Source organism: Aricia agestis, chromosome Z (assembly GCF_905147365.1).
Source record: "Aricia agestis chromosome Z, ilAriAges1.1, whole genome shotgun sequence".
Lineage (NCBI taxonomy): Eukaryota > Metazoa > Arthropoda > Insecta > Lepidoptera > Lycaenidae > Aricia > Aricia agestis.
The window spans coordinates 20,826,474-20,850,216 of NC_056428.1; the positions used below are offsets into that span (position 1 = coordinate 20,826,474).

Below are 23,743 nucleotides of genomic sequence, written 5' to 3' on the forward strand. Positions count from 1 at the left end.
TCAATTAACATAATATTATTGTCTATATATGATAGAAATGTAAACACTAAAATACTATCTAAAATATACAGATATATTATATATACAAACTTTAAATATAAAACTATAAATCAAATAATTGTTTTATATTAATGAAAGACATGTAACTAAAAAAAAATTTTACCGCCATTTGTTTACAAAAAAATTATAAACAAATGGACTATTTCGATGCTTTTAAAAATTTATTTTTCTTAACTTTATGCTCTAGAAAATATTATGATTTTTAGAATTAAATGTTTTTCTTAATAACAATATTTAATTGTTTATAATCGTTTTTTTATATTTCTATTGTTTAACCCTTAATTAGGCGCATCAAAAAACTCACACAAGTAGTCGCATGGGGTCTCTACTGACCCCAAATTAAAATCGAAAATTAAGTTGAAGAAATGAATAAAACGAAGTATTAATTATGCGAACTGTTAGAATGCTTTATGATAATTAATCTCAATAAGTAACTAAAAAAAATCAATCAACTACTGTTCTGTCTCGAAATCTCTTAAATATCACTATGGTTGTGATCGGGATAAAAAAATCAATTAAGTATTCAATTTGATGACCAGATTTTTTTTTGAAACACCGAAGGAAGTAGTAGGTCCTGAGCTAAATAGCTAATACTGACAAACATATTTTCCTCATTTGTATGATTTGTTACGCACTTCTGGTCATCACCCCCTCATCATCATCATCATCCAGGATCAGGTCAGGAATTATTTTAGGCATCTCTGGGCTCTTAAAATATCTTGTCTACCGATTCATTCCCGTCACAAAACGGTGCATAGTTTTGAAGTTCGAAGGCTAGGCTCGCAAAAAGTCTTTTATCTTCAGAAACCTTCCAGCCTCCAGCCTATTTCACTATCAATATTAATTTTAACAATAGAAATATTAAAAAAACGATTATAAATAATTGAATATTGTAATTAAGAAAACATTTTGTTTCTAAAAATCATAATATTTTCAAGAGCATAAAGTTAAGAATTTTTTTTTTAAAAGCATCGAAATAGTCCATTTGTTTATACATTTTTCTAAACAAATGTTGTTTTTTTTTTTTTAGTTAATACATGTATCTTTCATTGATATAAAAACAATTATGTGATGATAAATGAAACCAAATTTTTTTGACAATATTACTTGGATTTATAGATTTTGGTTCAAGTTAAAAAATTATTATAAACAAAGTACCTTTTATTATTTTTTTAAACTTTTATGGCGTGATCTTGTTAAGCATGTTTGTATAATATACTAGGTGTCCAGCGCGGCTTCGCCCGTGATAATTAGGAATTTTACAGAAACCGTACATTTTCCCTTAAAAAATAGCTATACTCCCTTCACGTTAATATTGCCATAAAAATTGCTCCAGTAGTTCGTGAGATAAATCCTTTCTAATATTTCCCCCGTTTTTCCCACATTTTCCTGAGTTTCTTCGGCCGTATTAGATTAGCGTTATAATATATAGCCTTATTCGATAAATGAGCAATCTAACACTGAAATAAGTTTTTAAATCGGACCTGTAGTTCCCGAGATTAGTGCGTTCAAGCAAACATACTCTTCAGGTTTATAATATTAAAGTATAGATTTTTTTAAATTATCGCTTGACAAATTCGAGTCTCGATCTAAAAGACTATGAAAAGTGCCAATAACAGGGTCATAATAGGCTCATAATCATGTGACGATGCATGGTATAATATGGTAGTGATGATGATGATGATGAAAGTAATTTGCATAGTAGCATATGCTTTCCGTTCTTAAAACAACGCCGAAACTCCCAAACTTGTATCTATAAAGAATCAGGAGTTCTCTCAGCATCTTCCGAACCACGGTATACCAGGTATACCTCGGTGCAAAATCTTACTTTTTTGTAGCATATGCTTATAATACTTCTCACGAAACCGAAGTCACCACATGTTTCTCTATAAATTTTAAGGAGTTCCCTCGATTACTTATAGATTCTTCATCAGATCACCACTTTTGTGAATATAAGACCAAATTGGGATGATACCCTATATACCAAAAGAAAAATTTTGAAAATCGGTTAACAAACGGCGGAGTAATCGTTGAACATAATATTAAGAAAACGCACATGACACCTCCCCCATTTTGAAAGGCGGTTAAAATTGTAGCCTATGTGTTATTCTGATGTATAAGCTATATTATTGTAAAGTTTCATTAAAATCTGTTCAGTAGTTTTTGCGTGAAAGAGTAACAAACATCCATACATCCATACATCCAAACAAACTTTCGCCTTTATAATATTAGTGGGAAATAGGATGTTTGGGCTCCTCGAAGTGAAAAATTTTTACAAAAATTATTCAAACATTTTTTTTATGTACAATGAGGACGGAAGTTCAAAAAAAATTCGTTAGTTAACATTTGTATAATTTGTTGAAAAATTAACTTCAAGTTAAATTTCTAACGGGAGCAAATTCTTTAAAGTGTTCGGAATACACCATAAGTTTTTAAAATTTTTAAATTAACATTTACAATATTTCGCGGTTCGAAATTCGACCTTTCCGTCCGTGTGCGGACCGCGGTCCGCCTGTTGCCGCTGACTCAGACTATAAAACAAATACACTTTTTAAGTCGAGTAAAATAAAAAATAAACACTAAATTTTTTAACTGATAGTTGTTAAATACCTAATAGAAAACTAATTACCTATTAAAATTTGTATAATCATTTTGTAAAAATCAAAATTGTCTGAAACGAGATGGTTGCCGATAACAGGCATAAATCATAATATTCATCCTACAGCACACATACATACTACATAGTAATTTCAATGTCCATTACTATTACTGAATTCTGATGAATATAATTTGAACATTAACATATACTTTCCGTTCTTAAAACAATGCCGAAACCCCCAAACTTGTATCTATAAGGAATCAGTTTCGTCAGCACCTTCTCAACCATGGTATACCTTGATGCAAAATCTTACTTTTCGCTTGCGCACGGGGTAGCAACGTCGCGCGCGGCAAATTACCGGTTAATTTTCAATACCAAACCCGAAATTAAAGAAAAACCGGTATTCTGCGTGTACCGGTTTTTACCGGTAAAGTGCAACCTTTAACCGAAATCGATTTCGGTTTGGGGTCAATGACCGAAACCGGTTTTGTTCTGCAACCGGTTTCCGAGCCCTGGTCCGGCTACCTTATCACGTAAAAATAGCGATCAACAATCCACTAGCAATAATCGCGCGAGCGATTGCTGGGTGTCATGAATGTCACAATCAATGGTGTCATGTATAGTGATCGATTGCAATCGTATTGTTTTGGCTGATACGTGATACGAAATTGCGATTTTGGAGCAATTATCGCGCAAAAATTATTGCTATCGCATTGTCAGTTTTTGAGTGCGGTGACCGAATCAAGAAATTCCGTAATGATAAAAACCTAACACCCCCCACTCTGACCGACACAGCGGTGCGGCGTTGAAAGCCGTACATCGTCAAACGTCAGTTCAGCAGTCTACGAGCTACGGCACGGTGTTGATGTGCGTGCGACTAGACGTGTGCGAATTATCTATACTTATCGCACTTGGCCGATTTTTGTGTATTCGTTTGGCGATGGCTTGTAGTGGATTTGTTAGTACACGATTTGTTGCAGTACAATCGACGTGTGAATGGTTCTATAATCTATATACTTAGTACTTACATAATACATTGTATGCGCCACTATTTATTCGTTAAGACGTATACTGCAAAAAACCTGCAGGAAATGTGCAGGATTGTGCCGTGTGAACCAAGCCTTAGTCCCAAAACAGATACATATTTAAACGGTTATATAATTTTATTATATAATAAGTGTAACATCAATCAGAGTTTTTATCAAAATCTTCAATAAAAGGTTAAGTTATCATTAAAATATTATGTATCTGAGTGCTGCCGTTTATTTAGATACGAGTAGGTATGACTTATGAGGAATTAAGTAATTATTTACTCATGTCACTTTTCCGTCAGGCTCACTTCCGATAATCTGACTTAAAGTCGTAGTGGTTTTTTATATGCGAAACGGTAGGAATAACATCTAACCCAGGGTTAACTTTAATCTCGCATGGCGCAAGATAGTATAACAATAGTCATCACATCAAAGTAAGCAAGATTTGGCTCCCAAAATATACGAGATTCAAATAGAATATATGTTTAATAATAGAAATGGATACGCTGTTTGATAGGGAATAGATCGGAATAAACCTGATACTATGTTGTTTCTAGGAATCCATTTTGTTTGTGGGTGGTCTCTCAGAATTCGCTATTTGTTTGTCAACCTCTTGGAAGTGCTAAGCATAATATTGCAAAATATTTATGACCTGCACCGATTATGACTAAGTATGTATTTTTAACCCCCGACGATGAAGGAATGTAAAGTGCCGAAATATGCATGCTTTGCATTTAAAATGCTTTTAATAAGCACAATCAAATAAAAATTGCCAGTAATGCACGATCGCCTAAAAAGCGCCATTATATGCATTTGTATATGCAAATATGCAAATGCATTTAATCCGATGTCTAGTTGTAACTTATAAGGCAATAATTTTGTTCTAGATTTTTTCTTTGCAAAGTTCATCATCATCAGCTCGCTCAGTGCTGGAAAATTCGGGTTTATCGACTTTATCAACGGTAACGGTTCAAATTTTTATATTCTTAATTGCATTGTGATATTTTCGTGAAAATAATTGTATCAATCAGCAGTGGACGACTATAGGCTGATATGATAATGATGATGATGAATTGTATCAATCAAAAGTTAAAGAATAAGTGTTAAAAAATAAATAATCTTATAAATTACAATTATTTTTAAACTTCATTGTAATCATGTCTATAGAATATAACAAAAATTAAACTAAAATACTAATGATATTTACAAAAGAAACACAGAAGTTGAAAACAATTTTTTGGAATACCTACCTAAATTCTACAAAAAAAAAAAAACACGCAAGTTGTAAAACATCGTTTCTGGAATACCGACAATTTGGTTTGATTTAACATCGACCCTGGATGAATCAGGAACTGACAGCCGCCAAAAGTCCCGTATCACGTTACCAGCGCGTCGCCAAAACATTTAAAGCGGGATTCACACTCGCGGCGCGAAAGCCCGCGAAGGCTACGAACCACGAGTGTGGGGGGTTTCGCTGTTTCGCGTTCGCGCTTCACGGCTTTCCCCGTCCCGAGTCGGTTTTTTGGCCCGCGACAAAGGGCTTGCGAAGCGCGAACGCGAACATCATCCACACTCGCTTTTATTCGCTGTCGCACACAATGTCAGAGCAGCAGCAACAGTGACTTCAACGTTCATTTTACTCAAATGCACGAACGTAAATGCGAAGATTACGAGTGTAGAGGGCCGTATTTGTTCGCGTCGTGTTCACGGCGCGTAACATCCGTGAATCGCGGCCGCAATTCGCGCCGCAAGTGTGGAGCCCGCATATCACACGCTTTGTTCTTGAGATTTTGAAATGTGTCACTAATGCCCGGTTTCTGCAGTTCTTGAAGTTTATCTATTTTACAATCGCTTTTGTTTGGATAGCGTCAAAACATAACTTATTTCTGCTTGAAAGAATGCATTAGGGTTGTTGAGGAAGTGATTATGAGGAAGAGGAGGAGGAAGAGGAATTGTCACGCGCAAATTTAGAGGATGCGGATGAGGAAGGGGATATTCTTTTGAGGAAGAGGATGCGGATGAGGAAGCGGATGAGGAATGGGGTGATAGGAAATTATAAATACTAGCGGACCCAAACCAAAAGCCTTTGTCCAGTCTGTACATAACTAGGTACATACGTTGCACAAAAAAATATACAGACGAACATATAACCTCCTCCTTTTTGGAAGTCGGTTAAAAAGAATTAATAGGGCATTTTCCAGTGGACCAAACTATGAATCTAAACCATTCTCAAAACACACACAATAAAGAATCATCAAAATCGGTCCAGCAGTTAAGGAAGAGCTCAGTAACATACACAACACACAAACACAAAAAATAATTGGCCAAGTGCGAGTCGGACTCGCGCACGAAGGGTTCCGTACCGTCATAGAGAAAAAAATAGGCCAAAAATTGTGTTTTTTGTATAGGAGTCCCCCTTAATTTTTTATTTTATTTTAATATTATTATTAATCATTAAAGTACACATACAATTAAGGATTTTGTGAAAATGTCAAGTGCGTACCTGTTGCCATTATTGTTTAATATTAAAAAAGGCCAAAAAAATCAAGTTTGTTGTATGAGAGCCCCCGTTAAATATTAATTTAATGTTGTTTTTAGTATTTATTATTATAGCGACAACAAAAATACACAATCTGTGAAAATTTCAGAAAGCTAGCTATAGCCATTATTGAGATACAGCCTGGAGACAGACAGACGGACAGACATCGAAGTCTCAGTAATAGGGTCCCGTTTTTACCCTTTGGGTACGGAACCCTAAAAAGGCGCTCTGGCCTGTGCGGTGCCATGATTGGATACGCGACGCGCATGCGCAGTGAAATTCCTCATAAATTCCTCTTAAATTTTGAGGAAGCGATAGCGGAAGAGGATTTTTTTTATTTTTATTTATGAGGATGCGGTAACGGTTGAGGAACCCAAAATATTGCGGAACTTCCTCATTATGAGGAAGCGGAAGAGGAATCCTCAGCAACCCTAGAATGCATGCACTACTATGAGGTAAATAATAGGTTGGGGAAAAAGTCTTTTCGTATTATTATATGTATGAACTTGTCATAAAATCTCTTGGGCTATACCAATTGTATCTGGCTATTCATTATGAGCTGTTACCGCCAGGCAGGACCATCGATTCTAAACTGTACTGCGAACAGCTGATGAGATAGCAAGAAGTTGAGAGAAACCACTGATAGTTTTAAAGCTATATGACATTAATTTATTCAAAGGCGCTTATGGTTGGCTAACAATAAGTTAACTAATCACAACCCTATTGAATAGAAAAATGAAACCTTAGAAACCAGAAAAATAAATAAAAAATACACAACAATTATAATTCTGCAGATGAAAACGCATTTTATCCCAGCGCATTTAACATTCTAATCACTAATACCAAAGATATATTACAGTAATTATATATAAAATATTGTTGTTTTATACTAATGTTATATAAATTAATGGTCTACGATAAACGAGATTGGAGTAATCTGATTTTCAACAGAACGCTGGATTATAAGGTATTTAAACACCCATAATATCACGTATTTAGAAAACAGTTACGCAGTACGAAAGTTATTTTCGGTTTAGCTAAAATATTCTTTATGATAATCCTAATAATTCAACCCCTGTGGGTTAGTAACTTAATGTCAGTAGATAAGTTAATCTATAAGTACATACAATGTTCTGTTCTTGTGTACCTACCTAGCCTATTACGGGAATATGCGTGGTGGCCGCAAAGGATCTTCCGACCGCGAGGTGGTATGCTCGGTCAGGCTGCAGCCCACGTGATTGATTTCATCTGTCATATTATATGCATCAGGAATATGGTGTTAATTTGATAAAAAGCTTGGCCAACGAGGACAAAACATTGTGTTATCTTTTATTAGTATGGATATAGCACGGACGTAAAAAAAATACGGACGGATCGCCATTAAGAAATGAGTGAAGCACCCTTAATAAGCCCAGGCGATCATATGTACACATCTTGCACAAACACTAGCAATGTAATAAGCCGATCGTACCGCCATTACGCAATTAGACTGCATCGCGGTGACACATCTTTGTCATTCATAAATAAAAATAAATATGCCATCTTGTGTTGTAAAATGGTGCAAGAACAATACAACCTTACACAAAAAACATCAAGGAATAATATTTCATAGGTAAGATAACATATTTTTAAAGTATTTTGATAAAATAATGTAAATATTAATTCAATTTCAACAGGTCAGTAATGTCCATAACAAAGTGGGGAAATTTTCCCCAAACCGGGAAAAATTTTAAATTATTTTTAAATAATCAAATAATTAATTTTATTGTCTTTTATTAGTGTCATGTAAGTATTTAGCATACTATTGACCAGTAATTAGGCAGGAATACAATAATAGGGGTGTAGACAGTAAACGAAATCTAATACAAATTATTGTTTTTTTTGAGAGTTTGTATTATAGAATTACCGAAAATGGACATATTTTACTTAATAACTTTATAATATTTTTATATATATTTTAATAAGTGATTTTTTTTATTGAAATAAGAGTGTATTTATTTTTTATACATATTTTTAGGTGTAACAAAATACTTATGTACTATCAGAGAAGTTGATTCCTATGCAAATCGGGGACCCAAGTAGTTTAGTCGCGTTACGTCAAACCCAGCTGACAGATCACAATTAACATTGAATTGACATATTCGACCAAATAACGTTGGTCTGTCAATTGCATAGGAATCAACTTCCTTGATCTGTAAAATAAATATATTTCCTAAAAATAGTCTACACCCCTATTAATTTCTTAATTTACAAAAGTGGATATAACTGTTGTTTGACGACCTCTGTGGCTCAGTGGGTGGGCTGTCGGTGGCTCAAGCCGGGGGTCGCGGGTTCGAATCCTGCCGACGGAACAAAAAGTTTTCAAAGTTCCTGGGTCATGGGTGTGTATTAAATATGTGTATCATATAATAAAAATCTTAAATATATATATAGTATAACAGTATTAAATATATTTCCGTTGTCTGGTACCCGTAACACAAGTCCTTCAGGTACTTAGCACGGGGTCAGACTGACGTGGTGTGAAGCGTCCATAGATAAAATTGTTGTCTTAGATTTCCTTCAGTAGTAGGGGAGGGATGGTGCTATTGGTGTAGTCACCCGAGCGTCATTGAGACCTAGTAGGAATGAAAATATTGAATGGACCTCTAGACCAGGAATAAATTTAACACCATGTTAGGTGATTTGATTTGACGTTAGCGCATGGTAGAACTCTCGATAGCTCTAACAGGCCGTTAACTGATTTAACAAGCCATTATTTATTTAACATTACTTGATTGTTTGATGAAACGGGTTACGGGACTTAAGTATCTTATATCTTTTCGTATACAGGTTTCATATATAGGTTTCGGGGGCGATAAATCTGTCTAGCTAGGAATTATTTTTAGAAAATGTCATTTTATTCGTGTTTTATCGAATACTGAGCAAAGCTCGGTCAAATAGCTAGTAATAATTTTATTATTGTAAATGTTTGTACATAATCATTATCACTAATAATGTTATGTAAATAATATAGGTACTTCTCTGTACGTAATATGTGTTTTTTTCTATCTATAGTGTCATAAAATTTTCATTATGACATCTTTAACAACCGCTTACATTTCTGAAGCGAAAAAAAAATTAAAAATATGTTTAAGTATAAAAAATACATTTAACTTGTCTGAGTTTACAAAATTTAAAAGTAGGGAAATTTATGATTTACATGGCAACCCTCATATCACGCACACGTCCTACACGGGCGGCCATAACTAGGCTTCACTCGTGATTAGAGAAGGTTACGTCCGTACTTTTTTTACGTCTGTGGGATATAGGGGAAAATGTTGCTTCTGGATTTGTAGACTATCGTCAAAAACCTTCCTTACACTGAGAAACAGGACGACTCTCTTCTCTGCCTCAGTGGGGACTTTGGTAAATCTCAAAATACTAGAGATCTCTCAAAATACTAGAGATCGCCCAATGGTCGAAATTCGACCTTACTTGCAACGACATTGGACTACTACCTATATTTTGTAAAAAATATTGACTTCATCATAGTTTTTTTTCAATTCTTGTCTCTGGGACTCAGCTGATCTCAGACTGGCCGTTTAAGCACTGTCTAATAGTATATAAAATTAAATAAAAAAAAAACAATAATCCATTCTCAATTTGTCAACTTGTTGTCAACAGACTTCAACTATAAATAAAAGAGTATAATTCGTATGTATAGGCTTGTCACTCAAAAATCTGTCATTTTTCCTAGTAGTAGTGTCGTAGTGTGTGTAACGTTTTATTTGTTAAAAATATATATGATAAAAGCATAATTTTAAAATAATATTAGCTCGATGCACTCCTTCACCATATAAACTATAACTGTGCGAAATTTCATGCACCTACGTTTCCCCATTTTTCGTAAAAAGGGTTACAAAGTTTTTCTCGTATTAATATATAGATATTTTCATTTCAACCGTTGACTTTCTCATATCTGTCTTCAATATCCTGTGTCTCGGAAAATTGAGCAAAATAGAAATCATTTTGAAAATACTATCTTCATTTTAGGACTTGGCAAGATGTTCGACTTTAACAAACTGCAATGAATAAAAATCGGCCAAGTGCGAGTCGGACTCGCGCACGCAGGGTTCCGTACCATTATAGAGCAAAAATAGACCAAAAATTGTGTTTTCTTGTACGGGAGCCCCCCATTTTTTTTATATTATTATTAAATAATAAAGTACACAATATACAACTAAGTTTAATGGATGTTGTGAAAAATTCAAGTACCTAACTGTTGCCATTATTGATATAGAGAAAAAAAGACCTAAAAAATCACGTTTGTTGTATGGGAGCCCCCCTAAATTTAAAATCTCTAGCTATTACCGTTCTTGAGTTACATCCTGGAGACAGACAGACAGATGGACAGACGTACAGATAACGAAGTCTTAGTAATAGGGTCCCGTTTTTACTCTTTGGGTACGGAACCCTAAAAACGAATCATCGTTCTAAAAATATTTTTCGTTTTATGTCAGTTTAGTACTAAAATTAATATAATTTTTTTACGTTATTTAAAGCAACTAGTATACTTATTAAAATTCATGAAGCCCTAAGCGGCCGCATCCGGCCGCGATAACAATAGATAAGCTATTGTGTCTCGATATTCCACGAGCGATGGGTTAAATTATTTTTATGGATTGATCACGGACGTAAAAAAAGTACGGACGTAACCTTCTCTAATCACGAGTGAAGCCTAGTTATGGCCGCCCGTGTAGGACGTGTGCGTGATATGAGGGTTGCCATATAAATCATAAATTTGTAAAATTTCCCTACTTTTTTTTGTAAACTCAGACAAGTTAAATGTATTTTTTATACTTAAACATATTTTTATTTTTTTTTCGCTTCAGAAATGTAAGCGGTTGTTAAAGATGTCATAATGAAAATATTATTTTTATGACACTATAGATAGAAAAAAACACATATTATGTACAGAGAAGTATATTATTTACATAACATTATTAGTAATAATGATTATGTACAAACATTTACAATAATAAAATTATTACTAGCTATTTGACCGAGATTTGCTCGGTATTCGATAAAACACGAATAAAATGACATTTTCTAAAAATAATTCCTAGCTAGACAGATTTATCGCCCCCGAAACCTATATAAGAAACCTGTATACGAAAAGATATAAGATACTTAAGTCCCGTAACCCGTTTCATCAAACAATCAAGTAATGTTAAATAAATAATGGCTTGTTAAATCAGTTAACGGCCTGTTAGAGCTATCGAGAGTTCTACCATGCGCTAACGTCAAATCAAATCACCTAACATGGTGTTAAATTTATTCCAGGTCCAGAGGTCCATTCAATATTTTCATTCCTACTAGGTCTCAATGACGCTCGGGTGACTACACCAATAGCACCTTCCCTCCCCTACTACTGAAGGAAATCTAAGACAACAATTTTATCTATGGACGCTTCACACCACGTCAGTCTGACCCCGTGCTAAGTACCTGAAGGACTTGTGTTACGGGTACTAGACAACGGAAATATATTTAATACTGTTATACTATACATATATTTAAGATTTTTATTATATGATACACATATTTAATACACACTCATGACCCAGGAACTTTGAAACCTTTTTGTTCCGTCGGCAGGATTCGAACCCGCGACCCCCGGCTTGAGCTACCGACAGCCCACCCACTGAGCCACAGAGGTCGTCAAACAACAATTATATCCACTTTTGTAAATTAAGAAATTAATAGGGGTGTAGACTATTTTTAGGAAATATATTTATTTTACAGATGTACCATCAAGGAAGTTGATTCCTATGGAACTGACAGACCAACGTTATTTGGTCGAATACTTATGTCAATTCAATGTTAATTGTGATCTGTCGGCTGGGTTTGACGTACTCGTAACGCAACCAAACTACTTATGTCCCCGATTTGCATAGGAATCAACTTCTCTGATAGTACATAAGTATTTTGTTACACCTAAAAATATGTATAAAAATAAATACACTCTTATTTCAATTAAACAAATCACTTATTAAATATAAAAAATATTATAAAGTTATTGAGTAAAATATGTCCATTTTCGGTAATTCTATAATACAAACTCTCAAAAAAACAATAATTTGTATTAGATTTCGTTTACTGTCTACACCCCTATTATTGTATTCCTGCCTAATTACTGGTCAATAGTATGCTAAATACTTACATGACACTAATAAAAGACAATAAAATTAATTATTTGATTATTTAAAAATAATTTAAAATTTTCCCCGGTTTGGGGAAAATTTCCCCACTTTGTTATGGACATTACTGACCTGTTGAAGTTGAATTAATATTTACATTATTTTATCAAAATACTTTAAAAATATGTTATCTTACCTATGAAATATTATTCCTTGATGTTTTTTGTGTAAGGTTGTATTGTTCTTGCACCATTTTACAACACAAGATGGCATATTTATTTTTATTTATGAATGACAAAGATGTGTCACCGCGATGCAGTCTAATTGCGTAATGGCGGTACGATCGGCTTATTACAGTGCGAGTGTTTGTGCAAGATGTGTACATATGATCGCCTGGGCTTATTAAGGGTGCTTCACTCATTTCTTAATGGCGATCCGTCCGTATTTTTTTTACGTCCGTGGGATTGATATCAAATTTGTATGGATTTGACAGATTTGCAAGAACTCTCACGCAATTGACATTTGTCAATAATTCAGTACAGGAAATGCCTCTACGCGTCGCGTTGTGGTCTGAATTGACCCCATATCTAAAGCTGCCGTAACTAAAACGCCCTGTATAAAGCTATTTTTAATTATATATTGTAAACAGCCCATAAATAACGTGTCAGAGCTCAGGGAGAGAGATTTACTCCACAACTTATTCCACTAAAGCTGTTTGCTGCCTCGTATATTCCTATAATATGCTAAGCGCCCGCGAGTACTACGTACTTCGTCGGGATTCAAATTGAGTAACATAAAAATACACCAGCGCTATAATTGTACAGGGTGTTATATATTATTTTAGTATAATGTTATTTTCACGGCTGGTATTGACTATCTGAATATAATATGATGAGTATATTATAATTATGTTTTTATTGTTTTAAGAAGAAAATATGAAGATAAAAATTTACAGGAAATGCTGAGCGATTGCAATCAAACAATTTAAGGGTATTTTTAGTCGTGCAGTAAAATTCTGTAAAAAAATAAGTAGAAAATATATTTTATAAGCTTGCATTAATCTTACTGAATATTTTTCTCATATTCTGGCAAAGTGCTGCGAAAGTAATTATTTTTGTTACGATTTTTATGAACTGTAACCACTGGTTGTGATTCCAGCATCCACCGGCACCGAACATCCTGCCCGATCTACCGGAATGCGTAACCAAGGTTGAGGTGACGACCGTCGAGGACGCAACCACGCCGCTGAGCGCGCAACATCAGTTGCAACTGTTGCGCGAACGCCTCGAGCAACAGGCGCAACAGACGCGCGCGGCTGTTGCGCAGCTATTGCTGTTGCGCGACCAGCTGGCCGCGGAACAGGCGGCCAGATGCGAGGCACAAGTGAGTAGATCTATTTTTTACTTACATCCTCAATCTCTGTTGCAATTGCAACGCCGGCAACGCACCTGCAGCTCTTCTAATGTTGCGAGTGTCCATGAGCGACGGTAGTTCCATCGGGTGACCGGTTTGTTCGTTTGCCCTGTTATTTTATATAAAAATATGCGTCAACACCTCAAGCATCGATGCAGCGTTGCTGTAACGTGATCGAGATAGTGCCAATGTTGCTATTTGCATGAGGTTTTATAATAGATATAGGCTATGATAAACTCCCTTGGTAAGACTAGCGTTTGTTTTGTAACAATCTTTGCATCTGTAATAAAACTCATTAATTTAATGGATGCAAGTAGCATCAACTGATCAAATTTAAATCTGAGACTGATGGCAAATGGTTTCATTAATTGCGTAACTAGGTGTTTGAAGTATTTCCAGTAGGACCTAAAAGTAATAAAACCCAAGACAATAACGTGTACCGTCATAAACAGCACTGGATATTAATTTGGAGTGATCACAGAAAACCTTTGTTACTTTGATGTTCATTGAATAGTATAAGAGAATACAATGACTTGGGTAGTTTTGAGTTACATTTAGAGACTGTTAAAAGTAATTTTACACAATATCTTTTGTGAGAGTGACCTTAATGTCTTCACCATAAAGGTCCTTTTAAGGCTTAAACTCTAAAGGGTTTGAAGTAGTAACTACTAAAGTTACGTTTAACTTCGCTTTCTTAATATAAATAACTGAGTTATCTTAATGGAATCGGAATATAATTTGCTTAGTTTACAAGTGACATTGTGGAAGTGACATTATGGTATATCTATTTTTCCCCCTTACTATTAAAATGTTCACAATGTGTACAAAGAGATGTATAGTCGTCGGTCTGCTTGTCTCTGTCTGGCATATTGGAAAAATCACATGACAGGCAATCAAGGACACGCCACCTAATTTATTCGCTATGTAAACATCTGTGGGGATATGGGTGGTGGCCGCAAAGGTAGATCTTCCAACCGAGCGAGGTGTTGTGCTCGGTCAGGAGTACGCATATAAGGTCATAAAATTTCAAAAGTCCTGACAAAAAGTCCTGATTTTCGGCCAAAATTCCTGATACGAGCAATTTATTTGTGATTTTTTAAATGTCTTATTTGTCAATGTTGATTGATTTATGTTTATATAGTAAAAAGATAATTACGATTATTTATAAGTTACAGTTTATGAAACTCCAAAGTACCTGTGCCTTAAGCTTTTTTGTTATTGTGATTAAAAATTAAAGTTGGGATGGTTTAGTACAACATACTTTTATTGTTTCAAATATTTGCTGAAAATTTCTGACATCTGATCACCCTAGATGCATAAGAAGCGACGTACAGTTTATAAAACTTCAATAGCGCGATGCTGCTGCTGATTAATAAGAGCGACAATATACAGCATTATTAGATTGCGTAACAGTGCTATAATAGCGCGACATTCAACCACAAAACCACTACCACTAACTGATTGACAACTATAACCGCAGAAGTGTTCAAAATGAAACGCTGATAAATTAACCTACAATATGCTGTGAATTCCTGATCTTCCGGATTCAGAATCATATTTTGCGATCGCGCGCGGATTACACATACATTTGCTAATAATTGCTTGTCATCTCGCTGTGTATCCGCCAATCCGCGCGTTAGTGTAGATGCATAGTATAAATCCAGGCTAACTCACAATAACATTGATATGAAATTTCAAGGTAGACTCTCAATATTTCAGGCCCGAACACATCAGTTGCTGGTCCACAACAAGGAACTCTTGGAGCATATCGCTGCTCTCGTCTCTCATTTGCAAGAGAGAGAGAAGGGGAATGCGCGCCCAATCAACTCTCAACAGCTGACAATGTTGCCACAGGTATTTGCATGTATGATTGTATATTTGCATGACGCTTATTGGCACACGCATGCATAATGTGTCCACAGATGGGTGAATTTCCTTTTTCAACAAGCATAACGCTATAATTCAACGCTTAAGAACCAAGATTATCTATCTACAAGAAGTCGACTTTACAGGAGACAAAAAAAATATGCATTACAACTAATTATAAAACGGATGACAATCCGGTGGTAGATAGGTGGTATTTCCATTTTATTTCGTCCTATAACTTAGCTGGTATTTGGTTGTAGTAGCATTTATTCTGAATACATTTTTTAAAATCAATTTATATAATGCGAATTTAAGCTTACTGATCAAAGGACGATGCGTAAATTAACCAAAAAAATAAGTAATAGATGGTCTTGGTTCTTAAGCGTCGATAACATATCTTTGGCACTTTTGGCAGACTTTTTTCCTGTAAAAATCGCTTTAAAAATTGATTGTAAAATTTTTTCATGAGATTTTGACTCTGGTAGTCGCGCTTGAGTGATCACCATATAAAGGTTACGTTTCCATTTTAATTTAGGTATTGTTTATGACCATTTTCATGGTCATAAACAATAAATTCAAACACATCAACAACACAATATTGCTTTCGCAATATTGTGTTGTTGATGTGTTTGAATTTTGTTTGAGTTTGTTATTCGTTAATGTTATTTTTGTTATATTTTTTTAGATGTTTTTCTGCTGGTGTATTTACAATTGTTGTTTGATCCCATGATTGAAGTTTCCTAGTCTGTGTAGAACGGGAACTGAATATCCTACGATGTTATTAAAATCAGAAACGCTTTATTTGTATACATTTACAAAATTACCTAGCTTACATTTTTTGACGAACCTGTATCGTATTTAAGCTCTAATACTTGAGATTGTTAATTAATAAGTTTTTAAAATTAGCCATGCACGTTCTATGTTATTTTATTAGTGCTATGTTTCATTTACAATTGTTTTTGCTTTTTGATGTTTATCGCAGACTTGATTGTAAGTAATATTTTAAACGTACAGTATTGTATATACTTAATATTTATAATGTCAAACTTTTATTCTAATAATATTTATTTTATTGCTCCTCATGCAGCCAAAAGCAGGAGGGAAAGAGACGCTGAAGTCAGACAGTCATTGCAACACTCCTTGTAACGGTAACTACCAGACACTTAACGAGGACCTGATAAATCTTCTGACACATAATACTAACCAGAATAACGCAACCCAAAACGCTACCCAAAACAACCATAGCAATGCAAATCATAATGGAGAAAATAATAACGTACCGCCACATTTCTCACCCCCACCATCTACAAGCCAAGCCAACGGAGAGACCACGCCAAACTTCGACGGAATGACAAACGATCAGATACAAGAATACCTAATATCGAAATTCCAAGATGTCAACGTGAATAACAACAACGAAGCCTACATGAACAAACAGTACTTCCAAAACTCCAAGGCATTCCCGAATATTCCTCCCCTGATCAACCACTTCAGCAATTCCGAATTAGCAAACCTGATGACTAAGCAAATCTACGATGATCAGTTCAAAACCAGCGAGGAGATAAGCAGCATGATCCAAGCCATGAGTGTCAGTCAGTCTCAGAATTCTTTGGACAGCGATTCAGACTCGAGCTCATCGTCATCTTCAGACGGGAGCTCAGATGATGACGTTCCGTTCATCATGCCGCTCTCCCACAAGGGAACATTACAGGCGAAAGGAAACGATGGTAAAGTAAGGCTTATTGTACCAGTGAGTCCGTCAGAAAGCACGTCGAAGGTAGCCAATGAAAACAAAGAAGAGGAAAAGCCAGTGTATGCTGTAACACTGAAAGTCCCCGTGTTGGAGAATACGCTAGCGCCGCCCGCGCCTATCACTCGCTCTACCAGCGAGAAGGTACCAAACAGAAGCGAAATGATGACCGCTTTAAGAGCGCAATGGACGAGACACACTACGAAATAAACTCTTATCTTATACTCGACTATTAGCCGCAGTCAGTAAAGAGACACAAAAGGTATCTCTCTACTAAAAGTAAAGAGAGAAGAAGGGTATGACGTGTGATTTTGCTGACTGCGATTGAAATTCGTACCTTAGTTAAATCTAATTGCTTATTAATTTATTACTATTAGGTATAATTTGAATGTAGAAATGAAAGACTTGAATGGTGCCAATCGGTGATCTGCTATTAGGTGTAGATTCTAGATTTTATTTACATATCAATTTCTAGTCGATGTTTATTCCAGTCAATTTTATTTATATCCTAAACATATCTTTTATATTTTCCTACTATAGATCTGTTGCATAAATAACTATATGAATATTTATAATCTTATAAATGTTGAGTTACTTTTAGTGAAACTCGTTTATTTTCTTATTATTTACTCAATATTATTCTGCTATACAAAATTACGTATCAATTTTAATCATAATAATATATTATGTTACTAATGAATAAGGTAGAAACAATTCATCATTTCGTACACTATTGTTGTAATAGAAGCTTATTATTATCTCTGTGCCAAGTGGAACATTTTGTGATTGTCTTACTCATTAATTAAATTGATTATTATAAAATGTATTAAACACGAATACTTTAAGTATATTACAATATCTATTCTGCACAAAGTGCGATCTATAAAAGTTCTATAAAAAGAATAAAAATGACCAATTATTACTTTATTGCATTTGGAATAATAAAAAGTGTTATATTATCCATCACATATCAGATTCCAATTAAAAATACAAATAGTGTAAGTATAAAATAAATTAATTATTTGTATTATAATCATATTATACAAAATATTATGTTATATTAACTTATTAAGTATACAAAATGAATATTTTTCCGTTTCTTGCCTTTGCAAAATGAATGTAAAGGTACAGTTATACACTCCTGAACACTAGTCAGTAGTCACTTTTTCTGTGGCGGTAACTTTCCTGGCTGAAAGATAAATTCATTTTGTCAAGTATCGGATTGGAATAAAATATACATGGAGTAATTCGTATTCGTAATCAACTAACGACATTTTAGAATATTACCAACCGACTTCCAAAAGGGAGGAGGTTTTTATCAAATCAGGGGTTCCTAAACTTATTTTGTTTACCGCTAACTTTGAGAAAAAAATATTTTTAGAGCCCAAATTGTTTCACCTACTTTCAAATCAAAGCCTCTACACACCGCCCCAATTTCGGCCTTCAGCGCCCACAAGGGGGCGTTATAAAAAAAAGTTGCAAGACTTCTTGAATGATTTACTCACATGTTTTTTTTTTGTTTCTATTTGACACTTAGGTTGGGTTGCATCAACTAACTTTAACTATAACTGTAACTTTTACTTCAAGTACAATGCAAATTGTCAAATCTTTGGTTAAAGTTAAAAATGGACGCCATCAAGAGGCTATATTTAACCATAACCATAGAGCTCGACAAGGTTTTAAATGCACGTGGCGAAAAAAGGTACTAACGCTGTCATCATACTAAAATGCCATTTTTGACAGTTCTCCTTTACCAGCAGCGCCCCTGCCCACGACCAGCTGTCATCTGTCAATTTCTCTGGTCAAAGTTAAGGTTAAAGTTAAAGTTAGCCTTAACTATAACCATAACTTTAGCCTTAACTTTAACTTTAACCACGCCTCTGGTGCAACCTTACTATTTGCTTGTAAACCAAAACGGTAAACAAAAACCTGAAAAATAGTAATTTGGTTTTACCAAACCACAAACAACAGAAAAATGAAATAACTGAAATTATTCTTGGGAACTCTAGAATGTAGCAACGAACTTGCTTCATTATCACTTACTACATTACCTACACCTACCATGATTTTAAATAGGTACTCATTGAAATATGTATTTTGAATCGATATTAATACATAGCATTATATTGGATCATTATTATTGATAGCATTACTTTGAATAGTTCTACATAAAATAGCATTTTATCTCAACATCCGTTCGCGCATCTGCAATGCTCGACTCCTGTTTCTGGTTAGATCAGTCTATTAACATAATCAAAACTGTATCAGTAGTAAATTATATTCCGTATTATAAATGTGTAGAATCAGCATTGTATTAGATTGGATGTTTTGCATTGATAATACGATACTAAGGAAACGTAGCTTTCATACATCTAGGTACTGTTATAATTTTGGTTCCTTTTACGCATACAACTTAGCAATGACAAGAACCATACATTGCATTTTATGTCGTAATTAAAATTTAAAACCTAAGAGGAAGAAAGTGAGTATGAATAACTAACATAATATTATTATTATTTAAATGTTCGTTTTTTGCCTAAATGGAGGCTTTGGGACCGGGAAAATGAATTGCAATAAGTAAAAAATATGGATGTTATGTTGCCAAAGTATCCACAAAATATTTTTTATATAAGTATAATATTATATTATATCCTACACCTCCATTTATGAAAAAAAAACATTATAAAATGTTAGTTAGCCTCTTATTGCACTTATACCATTCATAATTATGAACTTAAGCCGATGACAACAGTAATTAGAATGGATACTATAATATGCTTATAAGACTACCGCGGTAGTCTTTTTGTGGAACCATTTTTAACGCAGTTACGTTTCTTTAGCATTGTACTTCGATGATGTTTTAATTGTAACAAACTCATTGCAATTACATAATATATCAGAATAAAAGTAAACATCGCAAGTGTTGTATTATTTTACCCTAAAACCTCTACTGATTTAAACTGCTGTAGAATGTTCCTGTCTTTGTCTAATGCATTAGAAAAGTCTCAGGACAAAAGATGGTTTAAATATAATTCATTATAATTAGATATTATAATAACTATACCTTGCTTAAACTCTTTTTATGCTTTAAAACTTTGGTGGTAGGATTTTTGTATTTGGTGGAAGTTTGGGCTACTTGGTTGCTGAAACTCCTAATACATAGCAAAATTAGTAAGTATATGGTTCATTTGGTTTGTGGTGCTGGTGATGTTATTTTTAATGACAAAATTGATGGTGATGGTAAAATTATTAGTAAAGTACTATCAGAGAATTAGTACTAGAATTAGTAGTAAATTCCATCGGCATAATACCGCGAAGAATATAAGCTATGAAATTGAGCTTTACTCTTTCTCGAATGTCTTATGTCAGGTAGACCTTCAGAGCTGGATAGTGGATACCTACTAAAGTAAGCGCGACCGAAACTCCATAGTTGCTACTTGCTGGCATAGGACTGGCTTAGGACTGACTGACGCTGGATCAAATGAGGATCGAAATTGCATTAATATTGCATTAAACTACAGTAGAAACTCGATTATCCGGCCTGCGGTCATACGGATTCGCGATTATCCGGACTGCTACTGAAAATATCTATCTTAAAAATTGATTTTCTGCTTTTTTGACAAACACTATAGTCTATAATATTATTGAGTACCGTACAAACTGCACCAAACCCGCTTTTCTTCATACATCCGGATTTTTGAAAATCCGAAGACTAGCGAGAGCAGTTAGTGCGCTTAATCGAGTTCCTATCATAGGAGAAACGCCAACGTCTATACGTTAGCATATTATTACTACAGACTACAGCCGAATATAAAACACTTTTGTAATTCAAATTACTGTTTTAGAACTAAGTTACTTGCTTTGAGAAACTCCTAAATTGACTTTTAAATTCAGTAACTCCAGATTTCACTTCAAATTTTTATTAGTTTGGCCTAGACAGTGTTTTATTCAATTTGTATAAGATTTACGGTCGTACACAGAGATATTTAATTAATACTTAAGTTTAAATTAACGAGGATTTTGACATATTATAATCTATAAATTTTTTCTCAAATCCTTGATTACTTACATGTATTTAAATGCGGCCGTTTATGTTTTACATGGATCTGGCCCAAGAACCAGAGGCAGCCAGAAAAAAAATTTGCTAAAAGTTCTTCTGTATCTGTAACCCTGTAGAGGTGTAAGCGACCAGCAATCTTACTTAGCAGAATTACTTGAGTCCAGTTCGAGTTCAGAAGGACTACCTAGTACCTAACCTTCTATAAAGTATAGCTCGTTTTTTTATCTCATTTTCTTCGGGATAAGGGCGTTTGTGCACTACACGGAATTTTACCGTCCGGCGTTCATAACTTTCACGTTTGCCATATAAATAAGGTAGGAAATCGGGATGCCGCGCCGCGCCGGATGGTAAAATTCCGTGCAGTGCACAAACGTCCTTAATATAGGAATCTCCACTTCCACTGCCGAAAACTTTTGACAGCCACTGCCAGACCACCTTAAACTCTTTTGACAGTTGCTTCCCACACACTATGCCGAAATACCGCGGCGGGAATTCCGCACGATTACGTCAGCAATGTCAAACGCATACAATATAACGCGACGGAATTTCGGCATGGTGTGTCATCGGTAATTTAAAATACATTGCAGGCGGAATCAAGCCGAACCTCCGCCGCGGAAATTCGTCATAGTGTGTTTAGGCACTTCATTCTAATAATTAAGGGCTGTCTGGCAATGGTTAAAGGGCAATATCTCAAATATTTTGTAACACAAAAAACCTATTCTCCAGCTGTCTTCGAGTGCCAAAATCGACCGGTGGTTCTCTCTCCTTCCGACTACACCAGCTCTCTCCAGACCAGAGAGTGGGTTCATCTCCGGAGTAGAAGACGGGACTGATGCTGCTCTTGCGGAAACCAGGAGTCTGCTTCTCCAACTGGGCATCAAGAAGAAGAAACGATTGCTTTCACGATTCACCAAACGAAACGTTCTAGTTAATTCTCATACATTCCTATAATGTGTTCATGTAGGCAATTTCTGGAATTACAGAGAGGATAGGAAATAGCTTTATTTAACACCTTTATGCCAAGGTCATAAGGGTTAGTTGGAAGTAAAATAAATCTGAATCACCGACGATAAAAAGAGACTGTGTTAAAAATAATTAAAATGACATCTTTTATTTTTTACAACATTGCAGTTTCTTTCTCTGTTCGATTCTGTCTGTTCTATCAAATTGTTACAGTAAACCAACGTATTTTTGTAACTTTTCCTTTACTTATAGATAGAGAATATTGTTTGCCGTATAATTAGATACAGATTTGAGACTAGATCGAAGAAGGTATCAAGTACAAATTTCTGCTATGAAAATGTGGAACCACGCGTTGACCCGCGCCCATGGTTTTTGACGCTTCCATTCCTATTTTCATATCAGAAATTTGTTCTTAGATAATAAAAGAATAGAAGAATATGCTTTGGCGAAAACATGACGAGTCGCCTTAAAGCGGTAAGAAGTTAGTGTATTTTTCTGAAAGGACGAACAAAATAAAGACTGTGTAGTTATTAGCAGGCTTGATTAGATTACTGGAATAGAAATTAAGTGAAGAAATAGGCGCCATATTTAAGTTAAAAATTTAGTGATGCAAGCCACGAGTTTGGAATTGAAATGAATTAGGCAAATGTGGGGAGGATATTTAAAGTTGCAACTAAATTATTGTAGCGAGGATTTTTGTATACTGTGTCTTTTATGATTTTAGAAGTTATGAAGGAACAAGAGAACAGATGAACGTTTATATAATATATAGCCACACACAGGACAAAATCATAACCCTTTTATGCTTTACCGTATTCGAGTAAAAAGGAACGCTTACAGACAACGATTTGGCCTGTAAAGAAATTATTGTATACATTAAGGATTACCCCTTAAAATAGATATGCAGTGGGGACAGAAATATAATATCATTGGAGAAGGTTTGGTACACAATTACACATGTAACAAAACAAAGTGATAATATTTAGGGTATGTTCCCCTTTAACTGGGTTCACTGTAAAAGTGTAGCGCTGAAAGAGCATTTTTGAGATTTGTATGAACAAGCGCCCGAGTTTTCCCATACAAAAGGAAAAAAAAACACAACTCTATACAGGGGACTCATACACATCACCATTATCAGTTTGTTTTGTTACAACCTTTAGGGCCAAGGTATACTTTTACAATTTATATACCACAAAGAATAATATAATTTACCCATAGATAGGTATTAATGACAAATGCGAGTAACGAAATGCATTTATTCATAAAATATAGTGACTTAAATATGT

General features: G+C 34.7%; 1 protein-coding gene across 3 annotated transcripts in view; it reads left to right on the forward strand.

Moving 5' to 3' along the window:
* The window catches only part of LOC121739499 (capon-like protein), a 247,171-nt gene extending 229,195 nt beyond the window's left edge, over nt 1-17,976 (forward strand). For all 3 annotated transcript variants that reach the window (XM_042131990.1, XM_042131991.1, XM_042131992.1), the window contains 3 exons: nt 13,564-13,788; nt 15,538-15,672; nt 16,772-17,976. In XM_042131990.1, the coding sequence (XP_041987924.1) occupies nt 13,564-13,788; nt 15,538-15,672; nt 16,772-17,644 (1,233 nt within the window). In that variant the 3' untranslated portion in view covers nt 17,645-17,976. The remainder of the gene's footprint in view (nt 1-13,563; nt 13,789-15,537; nt 15,673-16,771) is intronic.
* Nucleotides 17,977-23,743: the final 5,767 nt, after the last annotated feature.